At 31.4% G+C, this 25,381-nt stretch overlaps 1 protein-coding gene across 6 annotated transcripts in view; it reads left to right on the top strand.

Annotated features, from left to right (window-relative positions):
* Positions 1-267: 267 nt before the first annotated feature.
* LOC148238882 (rho guanine nucleotide exchange factor 10-like protein) overlaps positions 268-25,381 on the top strand; it is a 217,533-nt gene continuing 192,419 nt past the window's right edge. For 4 of the 6 annotated variants that reach the window (XM_088181513.1, XM_088181438.1, XM_088181447.1 and 1 more), the window contains exons 1-2: positions 268-327; positions 1,235-1,599. Coding sequence is in view for 3 of the 6 variants with exons in the window: in XM_088181438.1 (XP_088037564.1) it covers positions 1,548-1,599 (52 nt within the window). In the remaining 3 variants the exon portion in view is untranslated. Of the gene's footprint in view, positions 328-1,234; positions 1,600-25,381 lie in introns of those variants that run through there. The other 2 variants (XM_088181486.1, XM_088181496.1) reach the window with 2 other exon arrangements.

The following is a 25,381-nucleotide window of genomic DNA, read 5'->3' on the forward strand; positions in this document are numbered from 1 at the left end:
CGCATTTTCTTTTGAATATGTTTGTGAAAGATACTATTTTTTATTATTCTATATTCGTATATTCGTTAATTTTTCGACAGGAATATGCCTGTAAGTAATATTAAAAAAATATTTATAATAATTTTGATAACGTTTAAAATATTTTTTTCAATCCAAGCAGCTAACATATGCACAAAACTAAATAAACACAGCAATGTTTATAACCCTACCACAATATACTCTCCCACATTCCTGTGTGTAGTAAGCGCCGAAGCGTTCTAGAGTCGACGGCCAGTCTCGGCCCGGCGAGCCGCTGAGTCGGTATACTTCGTGCGGCTCTCGTTCGCTGTACGAAAACATAAACAAATATATTTATTTACACGTCAAAAATAATCTTAAAGTGTTCTCTTTGACATCAATTAACTCAAATGTCATTATCACACGTCCTATGCGCGTTAAAAAATACTTATAATAAGTTTATGCCCATTCCGGTGCATGTGTGAAATTCAATGAGCTCTATTGGCTATTGGTGATTAAATATTTATGAAAAGTCGATAGTGCATCAGTTCCTGTTATATTAAAAAAATGTACATACCCACTCGAATGCGTTGTTTGATATTGTTCAATTCCTGTGTCGTAGACATGTGCACGAATTCTTGGCAACGGAACATGTGTTAGTCATGACCGGTCATTTTTTTGTATCATCACGATCTTTAATTGTTTCGCAATGTTTTATAATTCATACATTCAGTCGTGCACGTTATCTATTATTGTCACAGTATTTTTTTAATCGTTCAAGTCCATTGTCCGGAACTTCTCCAGACCAATCAGTAGCGAAGAGTACAATGAACCATCAATAATTAAAGCAAAACCGCGATATTGCGAAATTTATTATTTCCGACACACTTTAAGCATCGCTGGATTAAGGAGCACGCGAGTGTTGGTAGTACTAGTACATCTAAAAAATACCATTATGCTAATGTACAAAGATGCCGGTCTTCTTTCATACCTTACCTTACCTGAGTCTTTCATTCAATCTACCGAATCCGGTCCGGTTTTGAAGAATACAAAAGCATTGAGTTTCATATAGATGTACCGATCAATTTTAATACGTACAACCGAGTTTTAGTACTTTTTGCATATACTCTTGGTCTCTTAGCGTAGTGAGGTTATGTCGAGCGCTCTGAACTAATACGACACATAAAATCAATTTATAAAAAATACTAAAACTCATTTGTACAACTATTAATTTCAGTGAAGCTAACTAACTAACAAGTGAGAAGTGTTTTGTATTGTTATATATTGCGCATATAAAACTGCAGATATATGCTAAACAGTTCCAGTGTATTATAGATGTAAAAAATAATTAAAAATTAAGGTGATGTGATGATAAGTGTTGGGTATCCGTTTTTTGTTCTTGTTCACGGCGGCGTGGATGCATGACGCATTGAAGTCGGGAAAACTGTAGTACAACAGAGTGCCTGCAACATAGAAGAGCGACCCCATGTCGTTGAAAACACAGTGATGTTGATGATGACGTGTGACGTCATGCCGTGTCACGTGATGGTATGAATATGAACACGATGCAGGACGTTCAAAACGGAGTCGTCTTAATCAAATGTGAGTAAAACTATCAATTGATCTTAGGAGTAGTATATGATATCTTAGCATATTTGTCATCCGAAAAAAATGCTGATCTAATCGAGTAGTGTACCATCCTGACCTTGTTTGGAATAGTCATTTAAAACCGCCATATCCTATTGCACTAATGAAAAACAACGCTTATCGTTTTGTTATTAGTAATATTGTATATATGTATGTATATGTATTTTATACATACATATATATAATTTATTGTCAGATGGTGCGTGGGTTGTATATTACTAGATGTTTTGTATTGACATTTCAACGATTTGAACCATTGATCCTGGTTATCCGACATATGGACTACATTTGTGGGGTAAATGCTCATCGGATTCATGAGGGGATCTGGGTCTTTTCAATACCAAAAGCAAAAACTGTTCAATTCATATATAAGCAATAAAAACATTAGTACTTGTATTATACATAAAAATGGGGACTATTATTATTTTTGTAATATACATTATTTTTCGCATACTCTTGTGCGTTTTCAATTGATTGAAAACACTACAAGTTTCACTTTATGCCACAAAGATAAGATAATTCGATTTACATGTAAAATTACACGTTGATATCAGCTGTCGCATAATTACATTTCTTATAGTCGCGAGCTTTCAAAATACTCAAAACTTAATATTACAGTTAAAAAAAATATGATACAATAAATTAGTATGTATATTTGTAAGTAAGTCTCGCAAAATATTTAAAATATGTTTCATATATATATACATACATATGTATTATATGTATGTAGTATAATTATTTATTGATAATATAGTGGTTATTAATGACTTTATTTAATAGATAAGAATTACATATATATAAAAGTTTTTTGCGATCTAAATTTTTTATTTGTGAATAATTTAATGAAACACGTATTTTGTGTTAAACTTACATTAAACAGTCTATTTGTAAAGGTGTATTTTAATATTTAGATAAAAAAATATATTATCACTCCAAAACCAGTTATAATTAAAACTAAGACAAAGAAAAACAATCTATTAGATTATATGGTTTGATCGTGTGCTCGGTAATTACTGTGTGAAGCTTGGATTTTTCACTATGCCACTGGTTGTTATTTTGATTATTTAATTATTTATGGTTGGCTAAACAATGCGAGTATAGTCAAGTTTCATACGCAAATGAAAAATATTTTATAATATAATACTATTACATTTTTGTTATTCTTATTACTTTATGACATCATGTTTAACCATGTGTGTATATTCCAACCCATCTCTTATACTACTAATATAAAGCTAATACAGTTCCATAAAAAAACATACCACTCACACTAAATTTAGTCCTGGTTTATATTTAGCCAGGTGGCCCGATGCCCTTACGTTTCAAATTTTTTGTTGTTTTAAAAAATGTTTACAGTGCTAGCGCGTCAAAAATACGTCGATAAAGATGAAAGAAACTGTTTCTATAATATTTCATTACTAACCGAAATTGCTACTTTAAACAGTAAAACATGATCAATTCCCGTGCCAAAATATGCTAAATGGATATTTCAAACGCGTTAAACGATCGATAAGTGACGTCAATGCGGGCAACAAAATTTTCCGTCAATCAAACTCGAATCTGCGTTTACCGATCAGATTTCAATGTTAAGGCTGAGGAACATGTGTGGGATAAATCGGGAACGGTATCCTCGGTGATCATCATGGGACGTATTCATAGTACGGAACGTTAGTTCAGAGTATACGTGCATTCGCGTGTGCATAGGTGAATATTTACGGAACAATGCAATTCGAGTAACATAACATTTACATACATGTATACAGTAGAGTTGGTAACAACTGCAGTAGTAGAAGCCAATGAGTCAAGGATAAATGCGGCTCAATCGCTGCCTGTCAGTCATTATGAGGATGTATTTTTTATTTTAATTATGAATTCTGAATCAACGCTAGAAGGCATTACTTGTGATTAAGATATAACGCATTTAAACACGTTAGTTGTTAAAATTTAATTTAAGTAGCTACGATGTGTATTTGGAAGGTAAAGCCACATTTTAAAAACCCTCCTCAACATACTTGATATGAACCTAATTAAATTTAGTAAACCTGGGAACAGGTTTATTGATTCTATCATCATATAAGTCTCTACGCCTTTTGTCCACTCGTGTTTATTCCTTAGATTATTTTTCCACATATTGCATGTTCAAAACGTCACTGCGATAAGCAAAAACAAGTTGGTGATGAATTTTAGTAACAGTTTCTCCTGAAGAAACAGATCAATGAATGACTTTCATGCATGGCTAGATTATAAATTAAAACTTTGCAAAGCCAATTTTTACTTTTTTTTAAAAGTGCTTTAGTGGTAGTATCGACATCCCAGTAATGCTCAAAAACATTCTGCTGCGACCTTTAAAGTTCTCTAGAGAATCGCGATTGCAACCCTTATTCTCACCCATTGCGGCGACGACGTCAGCGCCCGAGAACGCTCCTCATGCTCAAGCCATTCAGCCTATCAATGAACTTGGCAAACCAAAACATATTTTTTTTGTATTCTAAAGTTTTATTATATAAAAATCAATACTATCGTATATTATATTTTTTAATCCAGTTTGCTTATCGTTGCTTTTCCAGTTATATTTTTTTTAATCTGCATAGCATTTCCTCCATGAACTCTAGTTTACCCGCAATTATTCAAGACAATGGCTCACCCACTTGGTAATGCATTGTTCAAAGATGCTTATAGTTTCCGCTCCAAAATTATAATAGCGTGCTCTAAATACCATCTCGCTGAACTCAAATTAATTTATTGTATAAGAGATCAAACATCTGATCTAACTTAGATTAAAATTTGTATTAAAAAATGGATAAATCTACAATTTTCAAACGTCATCATTATCTTCGATTCACGTTCTCAAGATTAAGAAGAAACCCTTTTTTATTTAATCCGTAGACACGCCTTTTTAAAAGGGCATTTCAAACGCTTCACGCAATTTCTCAATCTGCCACCGGCATCTTTCCACTTTCGGTCTAATTTCTTTTCTCCGACGAAACCACTTTGACACACTTAAGCGAATGACACCGCTAAAGCGTTATGGCACTCGAGGAGAGACCAGTCATCGTGTTATGCAAACAAGTGTCCAAATATGTCAAGAGCAAAAAGTGGCTGGCAGACTGAATTCATTGTGTTATGCTCAGATATGGCAACTTACAACCGGTATGTGTAACGAATGGATTTTTGCCATATATATTATACATACAAAGCTCAAAAGTGACGTTAGAAATCGACATAAATAATTTCAATGCTGGAATTTATTAGCAAATGTTTTTAATACTCATTTACAACGTGTCTTCTAGCACTAATTAACATTTTTTCTGCGTATATATAATATTTTTAATTCCTAATATTTCAATACCCTAATCATTGCCTTTGCGAATCTCAATATAAATCAATGCTTTCAGTATCAATATTACTATATGGTAGAAGCTAAAGGTACAGAGTACATATGTGCTTCAGAACTTCTTAATTATTGCTACATTAAGAAGTATAATGAACTCGTACGATAGAACATGTGAAGTTCTTGATTTGAAAAACGAACTTTTAGACAAAAGGGCAGTTTTTCTGTACTTATGGGTGATTACAAGTGATTAACGTCTCAGGATGGATGTGCTAATTAGTAATTAATGCAATTACTTAGTCCTAAGTTCTCTCTTTCATTGTTATGCCTTATTTCTAAACGAGTTGGTATTTATTTTCATTTGTTAGTAACAGTCGTTAGAATGACCTCTCAATTATAACAAACAGTGCAAGTAGTTGAAATCTCTACACAGCTCACAATCAATATATGTATGTCACTAATCATGATTTTATTTAAATTATTAATCACGATATTCATCCGTAATATTAAGAAAATCTAGGAAAACCTTAAAACAGTATATGTGCTAATCAATCGGAAATAAACTTATTTAATTATCACTATTTCCTTTCTCCCAGATAGGAATAAATTATTTTTACATAATGTAAATAGCAATGAACAAAAAAGTTTTTACAGTTTACAATCAATATATGTATATATAACTATGCACAACATAGCTAAACTTTATTTTATTTATTTTTAATGATATTCATCCGTGAGATTAGGAACATCTTGGAAAGAAACCCCAATCTGTGATGATCGATCGGAATTATATTTATATAATAATCACTAATTTAGATCTAGTAGATTCAATAGAAATTTTAAAACAAGATTTATGTCAAATTCGAACCCAGGTCTTATAGGCATTAGTCACATAATATTAAAGAATATACCAATTCATAACCATACTCATTGTTAATATATTATATAGTGTATGTAGTACCTTTATATATAATTATAATCTTTCCAAACATTCGTATTAGCTATTATTTGGGTGGAAGGGGTAGAGAACTGTTTTATTTACCTACAGTGAGGACTGACGTTTTGGAGAGTTTGATCTATAAAATTGCTTAATGTTTTCCCCAGTAGTATTGATATTGTAAAGATAAATTCAATTTTCTTAGAACATAAGTATTGACGATATTATATAAGCACGTATAGGGTAATCCAACTTCAGTTTCCGCATCAACTTCCTGCTGCTCCAACATACAATTTGCGTAAATTATTCATTGTCCATGATTTCTGGACTTCAGTTCTTGTGTTATCTGAATTTTATTTTAATTTTGAGAAGAGGTGCAAGTCCAGATCAAAAATACGCCAAAGGGAGCCATAAGAAAATCCCAAAAGCTGTTAACGCCGACGAATTGACCATTCCTGGTCTTTGGCCACACTTTCACTTACAGCAGCAATATTCTCGGCTGAACAGGCCTTTAACGCTTCCAGTCTCTTAAAAGTTTTTCACTACATTGCAAGTTATTTGCTCAGATGAATGATGAAATTGACCATAATCTTCCGGTAAATTTCGATACACATTTCCGTACAACAATTGAACAATTTTAACGCGTTTCGTAAATGTGTTGCAAACTAACGCTCTGAGTACGCGTGATTATTGACAGCTGTCTGATGTACAGTGCTGCTAACATAGTAAACTCGAATAGGATTATCTCGTATATACATTATACATAATAATTTCTTATTTTATATATGTGTATGATAGTATAATTGTAAATATTCTTACCCATCTCAGCGAATTGGCTTATGGCTGTAATACTGACAAGGATGTAAATAAATGTATTAATATTATTATTTACTTTTCGAATATCTTATACAATTTGTCGCAAAACTACCGTAAGTTGTAAAATATGTAATGCCTTTCTACCCATCATTGTTTATGTAGGTACCCAGTAAACATTTCCAAGTAAGTTTTTTGCTATCTGCACCACGAAGCCAGTAAGGTCGCGCCATTAGCGTATTCAAAGACAAAGATTACTCGAGGGCGGACCACGAACCCGGGAGTTCAAGGCCTGATCACCGCCGACTGATGATGATGCTATTATATACCTGGATAACGAAAACCACAAGTGGTTCCCGTTTATAAGCTGCCTTCTCGCTGGTTCAGTGAACCTGGGGCCTAATGCAATGGTCGTGTTTTACGGTGTCGGACCGAAGCCTAATTTGCTTAAGTTCAATGAATTTCCACGTCGGGGGGCCAATGCCAATGACACCACCGGAATATAATTGGGCACGCAACTTATGTAAGCAAATTAAGTATGCAAGTGTGACACGGTTAGGTACGATAGTAAAGACCAGTATGGCAGTCGGGTTATCAAAAACTAATGCACCCACTACCTTCGTTATTATATAATATATATAGATAAGGTCTTGAATTTAAATTGAGTTTCTAGTGATATGAATTGTACGGCCAGTCTATATAAGTTCACGTGTTCACGTGAAAGCATAAAGGAGATTAGTTATTAATTTTTCATGAATATGAACATATCTAAATATTTTCTATAAACTATAACTATGTATTTCACATAAAATAATAATATTTGTGCTTATAAAGCATATATTATTTTGGAAAAGAAAATAGATAAATATTTATTACAATGTATGTGCACTACATCAACAGCATCTAACATGTTATTTTCCATTTCATATGAAAAACCACTTTATATACGAAAATAAAATAATATGCTTTATAGTAGTAACTAAAAACATATGGATATTGCTACTGATATTTTCCATGTGATATTTATGTACTTAAAAAACTGTCACTTAAAGTATAATCATATATTGGAAATTTCACCCAAAATCTAAACTTCTTTTTTAGGAATAGGTTATTAAAATCTCTTTTCTTAACATGCAATAATATTCTAAAGTTTGTTTTTTCAATTACCAATCTATTCAGACAATGCATCAGAACGTCAAACCAAACTTCAATGGGACAAGATCATACTGGTATTTTTTTTATTTATAAAATTGATTTTTATTATGTGATTAATCAGTTTTCAAAAATTAATTTTTAATAAACTTTATATTCATTTTCTTTAAAAAGCGTCTTAGCGTTTTTGTTTACTGGTGTTACGCTATTTTATATGCTATTTAATTTGCTATAATTTTTAAGTGCATATTTATGTGGTTTTATTTAATCTGTTTAAATACTTCCCAGTGGTAATAAATAATCTTTGATAGCTATATTTGCTATAATTTGTTTGTTTTTTGGTATCTATGATTTGCCTTAATATAAATAATCTATTTACTTTTCCATGTTTTTAACGATATATTCGATTTTTGCTGTCGTGAAAATTTATGTCAATAGCATTTAGGAAATTTTTACATAATGGACGTATTCAAAATTTGCGATAAAAAAGGAGGGGAGGAGAGGTGCCAAATAGAATTTTCGCCCCCTGGTACTACTACTCTAGCTAGAAGTACGATTAATCAAATATTCAGGCATATACTATAGTACTTCATTGGCATAGACCACTGATCTTTCAATCTCTCTTTTCGCACCCTATAAATCTGTAATACTTAATTATTATCTAATCTAAATAAAAAACACTGCCATTTTAACATTACACACGATGAACGTGCACCGAACATCACAACGTGAAACCTTTGCGACTTTATCGTCGGTCATTATTTGACTTTAATGGTAATAGGTATCAATAGAGCCATTCATATTAGATCCTATCACAACAATTTCCATATAAATCCACGGACAGAATTTCTCCATCTCGGCATTCCCAGCACGCGCTGCTTGTTTGATTCGTTAACGTCAATGCTCAGTCTTGAACAACAATAACCGACATTGACACTGACCCTCATAAAGCATAGTATTACTATTTTTTATGCACACACTCGTGATGGCCACATTTAGATATCGTGACGATTAATTCGCCACGAATTTAATTAATTCAGCTCGGTTTTGCGAGTTATATAGCTCTGGTCTTCTCGCAGAAATAATTTTGACACACTTACCCCAAGTTAATGATAGCTTTGATGACCGCCGATGAGTAACTTTCCAAAAGACGTATATCACTCACGTGGATTGGACTGCTTTTTTTACGGTAAAATTCTATCCAAACAAGAATGAAAGTCTCTCGACGACTGACCTTGAAATTACTCCAAATTGTGTCGCTTTAAGGTGGTAATTTACATAATATAATATAGATAAAACATACAGAAAGAGCATGAGATGTATGCTTTTATATACAATAAAAACTGTAATAAATCACATTTCTTTAATTATCGGTATTGTTTTTGTAAGTCTTAGTTTTCCAATATTTTACTGCCATTTAGTACTCAAAAATTGTTTTCAAATTAATTTGTATGATTGATTATGATACATAATGTATTCTGAATAAATATTGATCTTTGAATTTCAATTTATATGGTTACAAAAAGTTTTCTCAATTTTGTACTTCCATATATAATATTATTGTTTAAACTCTTTTTAACTTGAAATTTAACTAATTCTCACATACTTATGTGCATAAATATGCGAGGTATTCAGGTTCAAAAAACTATTTACTTACGCCTGTTAAAGAGAGATAAGCGTCACAAAATGAACCCGTGCCACATTTAGTGAAAAACGGTTCCGGTTCCGTGAAAAATGCGATACCACCGCGCGATAGTACACCCCATGGGACACAAACCTTTTTAAAATGCGACTCCATTAAAACGTACGTGTTTTATTACATTTGTATGTAAAATTCACATGTCGTAAATCAATGTTCATCAACCGTCTACTGCGTTTCACGATAGTAAAATGCAGATATGTTAGATTTTACATAAAAATACATTTGTGAATTTAACAGTAGCTCAATACTATCACAAAATTAAAATAAAATTTGCACCAAGTTTATTGGCATATAATATATTATGTTTAATAATTATATAGTTTAAACATACCATTTATTATGTATTAATATTAATACACATTGATGGTCTTAAACAGTACTTTTTAAAAAGAAAGGGTACCGGATCTTATATATTATTAATGTTTTATTAAAAAAATATATGTTCAGTTCTTATCATAAAATTTGTTATTTATATATTTTATCATAAATTTTATTATTTATATATAAAGGTAAATGTTCATTGAAAATTACAAGTTTTATCCAATTTTGTCCAATGTTGTCCTTTTAATAACCACAGAAGGGTCGTAAAGGTGGTCCGACAAGTTTGATAAACAAACGTGCTTAGTGTAGAAAATGCCTTTATATTTTCTTAATATAAAGACGTTTAAAAACATTCTCAATAGTCATTTTTCGCTTTTAGCAAATATTTATAATGATGCTTTACGTATAGTAGATTCTTTATGATCAAAAATTTGTCTTCTGTTACTTCCTATCTTTGCCAGAATAGGTTCTCATTATTGGTATATTATATGGATCATTACCGTATTAACTCCCAAGAGTTCTAACTTTTATACAACGCGCTCAGCCAAGTTTCATTTCGAAAAACACAGCCGTTTATTTTTCCAGGATAAATAATTTTTGGACCATACGTTATGGTTCAGCAATTCGGCCAGTCATTTGAAGTTTGGCTTTGCTTCTCCAGATCAGATTCATAAATACCAACAGGCGTCGTTATTTTCGTGTTTACTGTCGTTGTGTCTGTTAATATTATTTTTTTATTAACAGGACGTAGACCAAACATAAAATTTTCCAATATGTGAACCAATCATCGAGTTACTTTTAAAACACTGCGATCTATGATAAAAAAAGCACTGGTCCTAAGTATAACTTGGTTAGCTACACTTTTGAGTGATAACGGTCACAGAATTTATTTTAGTTTATGCTGAAAATTAATTATGTTTCGATAACTGTACCATTTTGCACCTACCATCAAATTTAAAAAATGAAAATTATTTTTCTATTACAGATATTATATATATACTTACAGTATTTTAAATAATTTGTAGCATGCAACTATTAAATATGTTATTATTAAATATGTTTCTTAACAACGTTCGAAATAAAATTAACAAAAGGTAGCCTTCCTCTGTCGTAAAGTGGCATATGGCATGGAAAATTTTATGCTGGTTCGTTCATGCATATTAGTACATAAAAATGCAAATTATGCTTATTTTTATGAAAATATCAGCTTCAACCAAAGAGCAATAATATACTCCTCCGACTTTATTTTAAATAAATAAAATGTACGATACAAGGTTCCCAAACCCCAGTGGTAAATATATCAAAACCTTCAGGGAATATTCGGTTACTACTTGATAATATTTATTATTATGATTCAGCTTTCTACTGATAATACATACGACTTTTAAAGATATTGTATTGATTGTATCATATACATTAAACGACCTTAAGATTTTTTTTTTCATTTCATTGCACCAAGCTGTTAACGAGTGTAATATGCATTACCTGACCACATGCAAACGTTATGCATTTATTTATAATAATGACTGTACCGCGCAAGTCATTGTTACTATGTGAAATTAAAATGAAAAATTATTTTTACTGCCATATCCGTCGTTGTATAATTTATTAAATTGTTAATTATATTTAAAACAATTGGCCGTATCCTATATGTAATGGAAATCATAAGATTTTATTGCAAAATCAAACATCTAATCTTTGTTTTATATATTTAAAAAAATACACATATATATATGTTCCTTTTTTATTAAAGGTAAAAAGATATATAGCACCTAAATGATAGCATTACCATAATTATTAAATTATTTAATTAATTCATGTATGTACTTAGTGCAGTTATTACTAATCGTGTATAAGTGAAAATAATCTTAATTTTAATTTCATTCCATTTTAGTTTCTGAAATATGATATTTATTGCTAAATTTTAATTACTATTGAAATCGGTCGATGTGTGTGGGCTTTTAAGAAAACACAAGATGACAAGAAGATGCTTTGCGTATTGTGTGGTCCAATTTAATTGCGATTGCCATTCAAAGCGTTTAATTGCGGTTAACAATGGCACATTTTCATTTTATACAGGGTTTAAAACCTATATAACTAACCATAAACTATAAAAACTATTCAAATTCGCATTAGTTGAGCTTGTCCTGATGGCTACACTATTCATCGATGTTGATCACATTTTTATTAGATAGAAATCGACGTTCATGAGATGGTTTCGCACATAAACTCATTCAATCTGAACAGTTGATTTGTGAAATTAAACAACTTTTGTATTCGATTTAATTGGTAATAAAAAATGAGTTTGTTTTAGCTTACTCGGTGTGTCCAATAAATAAGTAAAAAAAAAAAAAAATAACAACTTTCTAGACTGGCATCTAATGCTAAGTTCTCACCTTATATTCTAAACTTTCGTGGAAATCTCATATAGATAAACATTAACCAGAGCAAAACTATACCCTCTTCTTTGCCACAAAAGTAACTCAAATATCAAAACAAATTACATATCTTTAAATCTATAATAAGACCTGCAATTCCATACGCTTCCCGGTTTATGAATACATAATTAATACTGGTAAATACCCAATAAAACAAAGTGCTTTTTGTTAGCTCAAACAACACCAAAAATAGATTGGCAGGTAAGAGACCATGATCTAGGAACAGCAAAACTCGTTAGATATTACAATATATTATATATTTTTGAAACACTACCAGCAAATTTTATCTGCGTTTTATTTTATTAATAACATTGAACTGTCACTTTAAATTAGCTCGTAAATATATCTTGCCCTACATAAAGGTTTCTCAATATAGAAGAAAACTAGATATGTTATTAGATTGTGGCTGCTTTGTTATTATTGGCACGTTGCTTACTTATTTTGTGTATTTGCTTGTAAAATAATTGCTTTCGTTTTCCATTCACGTTTTACATAATTTACAATGCGATTTTTTATGAGTGTATTATAAAATAATCCGCATCTATTTATATGAAATACTATTATTGACGTGTCAGCGTCCATTGATCAGTATTTAAAAAAATAATGCTATTATTATATACTATATATAATAAAAAGGAACAGACCGAGCAAAAAACTCTGCGGTACACTTGCTGTATTTTTTCGCGATATCAAGATTTCATTATTTACTAAAATAACTTACCTTCGACCTTTTAGTTATGAGCGAATTATATGTTTTAGATATTTGTGGACTTTATATTCACATAGGTTATGCCGTCGTAACACACTATATCAAATGCTTTTACTATGTCTAGCACTAAGGAGGGTCGCAATAGCGTAGTCCGTAAGATCTACACTGAAGTATAACTACATGTTATCTATTTCGTGCGCCACTGCCGTTACCAGTACTAGAGCCCTGCGAGTCCAACCCTTATGGGCGGGCACCCAGCTTTTTACGGCCAGGTGAGCGGGTTCCTTACTCCTCGTAGTACTAAATATTTTATTGGAGCTGCATTAGTAAGAGCCCACTATATAGTGCTCTCGTTGGCTGACCTGCATTGCTTTGCACTGCATGAATTGCGTATCATCTCAGCTACAGCACCACCCCCCTCCCAAGATCCAATAGGGGTGTATATTTTGCATCAGTCGCAGCTTCGGCCCCTTAAGGGGCCCTTTGGCCCTGCTTGCGTTACTCGTTGAGGTCCTGGCCACGATAGGCTAGAAAATAAGGGACGCAATCGCCACTGTACGGCACTCGCTAATGAAAGTTGATTAGAAAGTGTCATTAAATATTGTTGATAGTGGCATTTGTACTATATACTGATTTTTTTACACAATTTAAAGTTAATTTTTAAAATAAGTTTAGCTAAATTTTAAATAGGTTTTAAGTGCAATTACACATAGCTCCTGATATTCTATTTTGGTTGATCTAAAAAGATGCAAGTAAAGTTACATCTCAGAATATTTTAAACACCCAAGTTTTTACATTGTTAGATTTTTTTGTAATTTGCTATAGATTTTGATATATGTTTTGCTAATACTTTTTGAGTATTAGCAAAACACTGAAAACTATATGTAACGTGAGCGTGGAAATTGATAGTCGCAAAACGTCCATCTGCAGTTTCATCCCAAACCTAACCTAAGCAATTAGCCAAGCCCAACTTGACCTAACGAAACTTTTAAAATTAATTGTAGTTTTAGAACTTTCATTAAGACAAATTGACTTTGATTTTGATACATTTTACCTGGCTTAGTTACTGAAATTTAAATTATTCTAGTGAAAATTTAACTACGCATATGCTAAATTCCACATGATTTCAGTAATGATTTTTAGGATACTGAAATATTATCCTGAAAATATTTTTAAAATGACGATCAATTAAGAGACATAGTATGTAACTATCAAATATAAATCCGCTGTCTTTCACATAATGTAACGAAACAGTGTATTAATTATCTTGTATAATAAAAAATATTTTATGTATTAGAAAGATTTTTTTAACTATGACCAGCGAAGAGTTACTGATTTGCCTGCGTAATAATATTATGTATAAATAGCTATTTTGAACCGAAAATGTTTTCTGGACGTTGAACCTAATCGGTTCGCTGAACACTTTTAGTTAAACAACGCATACGTTAATCGTTCAACAAACTTTTTCGTACCTCAAATATTCTCTATAATTCAGCCGCATTTTAAATCTGATCCACTTTGTTGGCAGAGAGCAATAATATATACATAACACGCTTTGTGCCATAATTGCAACCTTAACTTTGCCCGCATCTATCATACGTTTCTCTGCCCACATCTATAATTAAGATCGCGTATATTGTTTATGGAATATGGTAGTCGAGACACGACTTTAAATCATTTTAGCGTTTAAGAACTCGCCGCGTGTCCAAACACAAAGATAACGGCTCTTTGAACAATAACTCCTGTTTTTGCCTCATTTTGTAGGCAAATTGTCTTCGAAACTTTTTTCCGCGGTCGTCTGTTGCTATTTTTTTCGACCACGATCGTGTCACGAAAATACTAGCTCGTGATTAATCGAACCATTCGACAATGTTGGGTTTTTAGATAGAGCATGTACCTTATTCTGTGATTTATCGATTGGAGTTTAGTCACTTGTTAGTGTGGTTAAAAAAACGGTGAACAAGGATGTCGTTTTCGTTATCTATTGACCTCATGAAATGTATTGTGCATACTCTAACCTTTAGACACATTTCTAACCATAGTTAAAAATAAATTTAAAATATTGATTTTGAACTACAGGCGATATAGACGGGAGACAAGGGTACATATTATGTAGTTGTATTTCTAAACCATACTAAAACATATAACAATATACATATTATTTATGTCACAAATATAAGATACGTCGACGTATACATATTGTATGATTATACACAGATTTTAGCTACTAACATTATTGTTGTTTTTACGTTGTAACGTTGTTTTTTTTTCAATAACGTTATTTATATCACAATCAGCAACTATTAAATAAATAGTGATGAAAGTCAATATTATTTCAATATTAAGTATTTCAACAAAAATATTCAAGATGCCGCATGGTAACAAAAAATTAAACTGCTCAAAAATAGTTTGCCCAAGACCATTTAACCAAGATATGAGCATGGTTCTGAAAATGGAGGATCAAAGCCAATGAAAACAAATCTCTCATGAAAATCACTAGTTGTCAAAAGACAGATTGTTAAACATAGGAGTAAAAATAGTATAACAAATTATTACAGCTTTAATAACTCTTTATGACCTAGCTATATTTTTTTTTAATTATTCGTCACGATAATATGATACCTATTAGTACAATCTAGAACATTTTAATTTTAAATGATTATAATTATATGTATAATAAAATCTTATTCCGATCTTCCAGGCACGATAGAAATTTAAAAACACTAGAACCAGGTTTTTCAGACACTAGTAACCGACTTTCAGACACGTGCTTGTGTATATAATACCATTAACTAATTATTTTATTGCATTATTATGATAGATCATGATATTCATTCACTATATGTACAATGAATTAATATTGAGAATGAGCTTTGGGCTCCATATTATAATTATGCATTTTTAATATAGAAAAAGTGAAATTTCCGATATGAAAGTGTTAATTCTACATTCAAACATCAATAATGTATTCAATGAAAATTAAATTAGTTAAAAAAGTTTCTTGTCACATAAATATGAGATTATTATTGTTAGACATATGTACATATATATGTATGGTTATGTATACAACTCAACGGCAACATTTCGAAATATACCATCCAAAACCGAATTTACGAAATAGAATCAGATAAATTTGATTGGTTCGTATTTGAGACGATCGTACGCCATTCTTCCGTCGATAAATCAACAATATATGTTGTTTTTTTCCGCGTTTTTCGTTCGTTTCTGACGTTATTCATTGCGCAAACGAAGCCCCACAATAAAGCCATATATCAAACGGTTAAATATGGTTCAAACTTTTATTTTATCCTTGGAAAGGACGGAACCGGTTTCGTGTTCATACACTGTCTTCGATAGCCTGTCATTATTAGATGCTTCGTCTCGATACGGCCCTACCACTTCGGACCTAACAATTTCGATATGAATCTACATATAATACGCACTGCACGGCAGTAATGACTGGTCGAAATAAAATCGTTTCTATCACTATGTCGATCGATACACATAATAATTTCTTTGTATGCAAATCGATACGGATCGTTCAAATTGCATGTGTCGATTTGTCGTCAAAAGTCTTTGACCGGTAGCCTTCAATCGAGATTCGCTATCTTTAGAAAGTAACAACTGACAACATACAGAAGTGAGATAACTTCATTTATGTTTACTTATCAGTGACACGAGACACAATAACCAAGTGTGGGTATTTTTTAAATCGACCGTGTTAATTAATATGTGACAAAGCTATCAGACTAGTTTAAAATAACATTGGTAAATCTTAAACTTTTAGGATTTTAATTATATAACTACAAAAAAATAATTTTCCAGTTAGTTTTATTTTATGTAAATAATAGTAGTATAATAAACAAAAATGCATTATGTAAATTAGCTAATAATTTAAAAAGTATTACAATATAATATATCTATGTATTATATGTACATACATACATATATATCATTAGATTTTGAAAAGGCCTTTGACAAGGTTTGTCATGGGTTATTAGTAAAAAAAATTCAAACCTCAGTGGCTCGGATGATTAAACTTGGTTATTCTCGAGTGATTTAAGAGATCGTACACAGTTTGTAACCTATGGCCCATTGTTTATATTTCTCCAAAGGCCCAGCCTGGGCCCTCCGCTCTTCACGTTCTTTATTATTTACATAAATACGGTAGTTACAAATTCAATTTTTTTTCTCTACTTTATACTCTATAGAGATAGACTTCCGTCAACTGTCTGCCCTTTAGTGTCGGAAAATGTCATAATGTGTCATTTTCTCGGTCCCGTTGCTATCAAATTATATTTGGATAGAGAAACATCTACTTAAAATCTATAGAATCACACTTGAAAGCAAATGGAGATTCTCTCTACACGTCTGCGATAAATCTTCTAAGATGTTCGGGTTTGTTATGAGGAACGCGTTTCACAACAGTTATTCGTATATTCTATGACATTTTAATTCACAGCATTTTTGAATTGGGATCTATAATTTAAAATCACCGAATAAACAAATCCTTTCTCTTAATAAAAAATGTTCATAAAAGGTTCTTGAGATTATTGTATAGGAGGATATTTGGTTATTATCTGATCTTGTATCCAGGGGCCTTTCTTTTTGGAGCGTTAGGATACGATTCGCTGAGTTCTCTCAAAAAGTTGAAGTTAAGAATTTCTTTAAACTACTGAAGGGTGCTATCAACAATCAAACTATTCTTGAGGAATTCTAGTTTTGCGTTCCGGAACGTCTTAGAGAATCACAATCGCGTCCTCTTTTGATGACTGTTAGAGCCAGGGTGTCCGCTCTAACCAAGTCGCTATGGCTATCGCGATCCGGTTACTTAATACGCTGACATTGCACATTAATATATATAAGTCAGCTACGAGGAGCTGGTCCGGTTCGTATTAATTAATTTTAATAACGTATGTTTTTTTCTCTTTAATAAAATTAATTATTTTATATATTTTTTTGTGTGTATTAAATAATGCAATAAATAGTTTATTTTTTCGACATGTTAAATCACTATGGTCTTTATTTAATTTAAATAAATATATAAATCATACTGTACAAATTAAAATACATATGTTGGTAAGATAATAAAGAGGTGAATTTTTAAATAACTAACTCATAGAATTTCTATTTAATTTAAAATTAAATGCGTTTTGAAAATATTTTTATAAACAAAAAAATATGAGTCAAGTAAAATAATGAATGAAAATATTTATTCAAAATCTCTCATATTGTTTTAAACCATAAACACATATTCTCCTGCTGTTTGTCTGCTTTTTAGTTTAAGTTTCGCTTATTGCTTTAAACCTAAAAAATTAAATTTGATACAACAGCGACATTTCATTAATAAGCAATTTTAGTGTTGTAATTGTTATACTTCAATAGTAGTAATTAACTGAAATATATTAAAAAAAACTTAATTAATAAATTCAAGTAATGAATAATAGTTCCACCACTGTGTATAGATTATAATTGACCCATTTTACCACAGCGTAGTCAACTTATCTTCAAACGTAAGGACATAAATTTTGCGTCGTATCCCACCTGTTACATTGTTAAAACTGTCGTACGTGTTTCACAGCCTGGACGTAAAATTTATTAGCCGTACATTAGGAAATCGCAGTTTTATCGCCGTTCATTGTTTATCCTGACATAAATGCGATTTCTTGAACTATTGTACGATCGCGTTCGATCCGACCGCACCGACCGAGGCGACGATAACGCCGCTATTGTTCTTATTGTTTAAAAAGTATTAAGCTCTAATAAATATTATCAAACGGCGAGGTCATTAGGAAGGCTTAAACTTGCTACTAATAATTTGTCCTGTGTATTTAGATAATCTGTAATGAAAAACCATTATTGTCTGGATCATTTGCTGCATATGGGGATCGATTGACTCATGCAGATAAGATGTAATTTTTTAGGTATTTGGAAAGTCACTCAAATTCTATAGCAAATACAATTGATTTCCAAAACTACTTAGATAATAATATAAACACTTTAAAGGGCATACATATACTATTTAAGTTTCCAGTGGGCTTTGCAAGACTGACAAAATAAATCTTTCTGTGTGTATAATATTAAATTATATTTATACATCTAAGCCACGTGTTTGGAACGCGCTGCATTGCAGAACTATTTTCGTACAAGTTCCAAACTCTCACATTGCGGGGGTCCAAACACAGCACGCTTCTGCTAAAAAAAATAACATGAAAAACCGAAATACATGGTCGGTTTAATCTACCTTTACGATTGGTTGTTTTTGTTAGTGGTTTCCCACGTCAATGTCAAAGTGCTGGAACACGTTTTTCAATTTGGTCTTGTGCGAAACGTTTTCACGGCAGCAGCAAATGCGATTTTCATTAGAAAACATCACCGCGTTTATCTCTAAATCCCAAAGGTCACGAAGTCTTGTTTTAGACCTATGACCTTCTATATCCTGTTGCTGAAATCTGCCTGCGTATTTTTCTCCCTTCTTGCTTCAATTGAAAACGTTGGGTGCTCAATTCGCGCACGTCATTAGTTATAAAAGAGATCGTAAACGTGTATTATTAAATTAAATAACCTCATCTAAGGTTTTCATATTTTTTTTCGATACTAATATTATAGCAATTTGGTACATGTTTATGTACATACATACATGTATACAATTCTTCGGTTGTTTTTAATATAAGAAAAATATTACTTTTAAATAATAAATTCTTAATTACTGACTGACATAAATAATTACAAAAACTACTTTGATATTTAGTTAATAAAACATCTTTCTTGTATCAAATATAGCTCATTTTAATCGCTTTCGTTTAACTTTTTACCTATCACTTATAATTTCATATCAAGAGATTGTGCCTCGTAAATTTTTTATAAAATATAATAATTTTAATAACAAATAGAAAGAGAATCAGTGACATTGCCTTTATACAATGAATTTATATTTATGTTGCTATTTTTCTTACATTATTAATGATTTGTGATTTAGCTATAAGTGCTTTGATACTTTACTCTACCTTATCAACGCAAATAAAATTCGTGATTTAATTATTAATCCCTATTTTTTTTTGCTGATTAATAATAATTGTTATTATACAATACACGCTGCAAATGGTTGCTTATCGCAAAACCATACAATAACGATACTTAATTGAATGAATACACCCGTTGAAGCTCAAATCGCTGGAACAATATTTACACCAGAATCGCCAGTTCAGCATCGCTGAACACGGGGTTTGTCTTTTATTATATTGGTCAGCACTAAAAAACATATCAATATAACCTACACGAAAATATAAATTCTTAATAATTAATTTCGAGAGTCAGGTTCGCCTGATAACAAACCCTCTCATATTGCACTTGACGTGTATGATATATTCCATGTATAGTTTATAAACTACTTCCAGCGAGCGGTAGTATCAATGCAGTGCAGTGAGCGTATAATATTTATAGACTTGGCGATAATTGAGATAAAACCAAACATGAGATGTTGTCTATGCAACGTAAATGTATACAAATACTTGGTTAAGCTAACGAGAAAATCGTTTTGTAAATATACAATTTATATAGTAGGTTTAAAATTAAGTAAACGCGATTCTAGTTGCCAGACATTACATACGTATCTACGCTTTATTGCTCTTTAACCTTGTCAGTAAAAGATATGAATACAAGTATCAGTATTTATTTGTAGTGTCCTAGATAAACCTTCAATTCTACTTTTAGCCTTTATAGAAATATAGGTCAGATATAAAAATACTACCTACTAATGTATTCAAAGCAAAAGTGCACTGCACAATGTTTGAATTACCCGAATAGTTAAATGTCCATGAATTCATACGAACAAAATTAAGCCCCAGCGCACGTTTTCGAACCCCCCATTTTTTCAAAGGGGGTGATACGATTTGTATGGTACCAATAATACACTCACGAGTACCACTTAGTTACACATACTCGCTTACGTTGGCTGCATTCAGGTGTTTTGTTACGGTTCAAAAGAACTGGGGGCAAGGGTAGAGGCCCAAAGACACGTGCTTGGAACGTCGTGATCGAGAATTTCAAAACCAAAGTTTCTCAAACCTTTATTAGATTGTGGTATATGTATGTAGATGAGCGATCATATTGATATTTGAGATGCTATTCTGAGAATATCAGGGACCAACTTAACAAATGTATTGTTTGCCTTTATTAATCGTAATTTTTTTGATATACAGCTATTTTACACTGTACTATAGAATGTATCTTTGAATTAACTTTTCAATGTCATACTTCTCGAGGTTTGATGTACATATATTATTATGGGATAATGTTGAGTATGCTTTAATATTTTTAATGCAATATATCCTTTGCTTTAATAAAATCAGTATTATAAATTTACTGGTTTTGAGGCCTAAGAGATGTGAATTTTAAGCCGAATTAAAAAAAACGGTAAAGCTAGTGACAGTTAATTTTATAAACATAGTATATAAATTACCACATTTATAGAGACATGCAGATGCTGCTATCAGGCGGCGGAAGTATCATGACAAGTCTTGGAAGTCGGAGAGTGTTTGCTGGCATGTCGAGTTGTATTATTGTTGTGACGTGTTTTCGTGATGCTTTCTGTATGTTCTGCTGATGTCTTTAGTGTCGATGCAGTCTTCTTGCTCATTTCTGTTGCTGCGACTCCGTGGTATCTCTGCGTTGTCTCTCTCCTGTCTTATGTAATGAAGGTTTGAGACAGCTCTGCTGTCTTAGGTGATGGTGGCACCATCCCAAATGTGATGATGAGCACCATTATGATGCTCGTATATTATAGGTGAACACTAAAATTGCTTTTTTTATATTTTTTAAGTTCAATTGTATAGTTATTGTTTGTATAATGGCCATCATGTCGCATTGGGGAGACCTGTCAAATAATGATTGTCAGATCTATAATAAAAAATAATAGTTTATATGGCCTATCCCGGCGTATGGTAACCGATAGGTATAATTATGCGCAGGTTTGAATATATTGTCTAGCTAGCACGCGTCCTTTCCAAACAAAGATTATTTTTTTCAATGGTACTAATAGGTGAATGACGTCTCGGATCGGATGTGCTATGAGGTAGTCCGTGCAATATTTCAAACTATTAACGCAATTGTTTGGTCACGAGATTTGCCTTACATTGTTGTGGGAAGTACTGTGTATGGCCTTACTTCAAAGACGTGTTAATATATTTTTTGTTTGTTTAAGTAGTTGCTAGAATGACCAATAATTATTACAAATTGTGCAGGTGGTTGAATCACTACAGTATAATTAAATTTTATAAGTACGGAAAAAATCAATATAACTATAGATTTTATTGAAGCTATAAATATTTATTCATTATGTTATCTTCTGTAATAAATATCATTTCGAAATAGCTCAAGATATTTCACCTTTGCCCTCGTGTTATTTTCTATGCTTTTTGCAAGCATGTGTCATAATGTGTTATTAAAAATACACTAGTTTAAATATCTAAATAACACCTACTTTTACTATAACTTTTGTACTAAAATTCGAAGAAAAACATTAGCATCGTTGAACCAATTATTTTATATAAAATATAAATTTCATTCTGAAATAAATTATCAGATTTATAAATATAATAAATCAAATTAATACCCCATACCTCTAGATGTTTTCAATTGCTTTTGAGTTACAAGAAAAATTTATAATATTGTGGAATATAGCTGTAATTTTAAAACGCAATCTCCAACCCTTCATCTCACTTTTTTCCCAGACGCCATATGGTCTCTTGGCACGGTGGCCCGATTTACGTGCCGTGATAAATTCATTAATTAATATGGCCAAGCCTCGGGTCCCCTTTGAGGTTCTCGGCAAGTGAAAAGGCAATTTTGCTCCATCGCACTTAATTCTCTCTTCTACCTGACGGCTATAATTATCTTCATTTTTGTCAGTTTAATATGCGTTCACCTCGAAACCCCAAAAAAAAGTATCGAAATCTTTCCGATATGATCATAACTAATTTGTTACGTATATATCCACCCTACAGTGTGTTATATCACTATCTGTAATATCATAACCATCGATTTTAGCCACTCATCCTTAATATAATAGAGCCTACTACGAAGCTGCGTGCGATATATGGCAACTAATTAATCTCATTGTTTTTATACAAGTCATGCCGATGCGCTTCTAAAACATTATAAAATAAATGTTTAATACTTTTGTACGATTGTGAAGCACTGATTGAATCGTAAGTTGGAATCAAACAAAGTAATATGACTTATTGTTTGTGTTTAATTGTTTAATTGAAGTATTACATTCATATTGCGTTACAATAAAATGTGCGTATTATATACCATATCCTTTTGACCCTAATCGTTGTTATTTATTAAATAAAAAATGTATTTATTAATAGTATGTGTTGCTATTATTAAATAAATATTAATAGTTTTCGGTTATTGGACTATAAAAACAACAAACGTGATAATTGTATAATAATTTTAATTGTTTGTTGGAGAATCAAGGGCAAGCAAAGCTGCATGTACGTGAGGTCGCAAAATTGAAAATCGTAATCTCGTTTTTGTTACGGTTAAATCTAGCGATCTAATTATTCTTGGGTTTAATTTAATCTGAAACTGCCAACTATGGAATAATGTTTACTTAATACGCGAATCGTGATTCGAGTTAAAACGATCGTAGTTAAAATAATTAGTTTTTCGTATGTAAAGTACTATAATATCTTAGTTGTAATTCAACTTCAGTATATGTTTAATTAAAAATAAACAAACATGACTTTCATTGATTCTTCAAGAGTCGGAAATTGATTTTTTTAATTACTGGAATCTAATGTAATACTGATAAATAATTTGATTATAGATCTTATTTATTGGTATAATTAATTTATGGTTAAAATGCAATAAACCGTTAGTGTACAAAAAAGTAATCAGTTTTGCGATCAAACGTGCCTTTGCAATTTTTCTAAGTAAGGCAGTAATATTTATATATTGTGCTAAGCGAATTTTATTAAAATAACAGTTCCTTAGAAAATATTCAAAATACCTATTTACACTTATACCTATTTAACTAAAAGTTATTTAAAATCCCAAAATAAAAAGGTTAACGACTTATTTACTTCTACACTTTTTATTATTACATTCAATTAAGCCCACAATTAAATTTGCTAAAAATAAAAAAAAATCAAAGCATCAATACAATATAATAAAATCCATATTAGGTTAACCCGAAATTAATGTCATAATTTTTAAATGTAATTTTTTCTGTCTTGTTTTTGCCGTTAATAACTAAGTACGTACTTTATTTTATATGGTTGGTGCATATCATAACATTCACATTCCGAAATTTAAAAAATTGGCTCTAAAATGTACGATGACAGAATTTTCACGAATTAACAATTGCATGGTTAATGAATTTCTTTAAAAAAATCGGCAGCTACTGCCACTAAAAACATTTCATAAAGTGATTCATTTGATATCCGTAAATGTCAAAGATGATTAAAAAAAACGCTATCAAAAATAGTTTTGGATTAGGGAAACAAACAAAAATAGACGATGATATCCTGGCTACAGAAATGAAAGCAAATTCATCAGCTGGCCGAGAAACTAAAGTAATATGATTCAATAGTGCATAGACCCATTGAAAAGGCTTGTAGAAACGGTGTATGGGTGCAATACAAATTGAGCGATGAATCTGCTTATCCCAAGAGCTTCTGGAAGCTATTATCTATTGTAATCAGCGGATCGTTGTGCACGAGAAATTAAAAAAATGACCGCACTCCGCAATAGTTCCACAACACGACAATGCATGTTCCCATGTAGAAAATTGACTCTCGATAACATCAAGGAACTTAGTTGGATGGTTTTATCTCATCCACCATATTCTCTAGACCGTGATTTTTTCAATTATCATTTATTTCGATCAATGCAAATCAAATTGCAGACTTTTACAAATTGTTCCAGTATGCCACATATAATCTCAACGAAATACAGATATAGCAGTTGAGTTAAAAAATCAAAGCAAATTAATATAAGTCAGTGCATTTAACATTTTCCATAAAGAAGAAAAATTGCAATATAAATTACAATAATATAATTTTTCTTTTATTTATATTATTATTACTTATAATTAAACGTTACTACAAATCATGCATATTAATTTAATTGCACCCATTAGTTCAAGTGAAACCGTCATTATTGTTATTCGTTTCATATCATACAATAATTCCATAAATATCTCTTTAACCCATCATCCATACAACCAAATCGCTCATTCGTGAGAGATCTCGCTCAAAAAAACACTGCAAGTTAATAATATACTCGTGACCCTCGTGACGCGTTAATAAACAAAAAGTCCGCGAAC

This window comes from Plectrocnemia conspersa, unplaced genomic scaffold (assembly GCF_051122295.1).
Source record: "Plectrocnemia conspersa isolate PC_06_02 unplaced genomic scaffold, ASM5112229v1 ptg000001l, whole genome shotgun sequence".
NCBI classification, from domain to species: Eukaryota; Metazoa; Arthropoda; class Insecta; order Trichoptera; family Polycentropodidae; genus Plectrocnemia; species Plectrocnemia conspersa.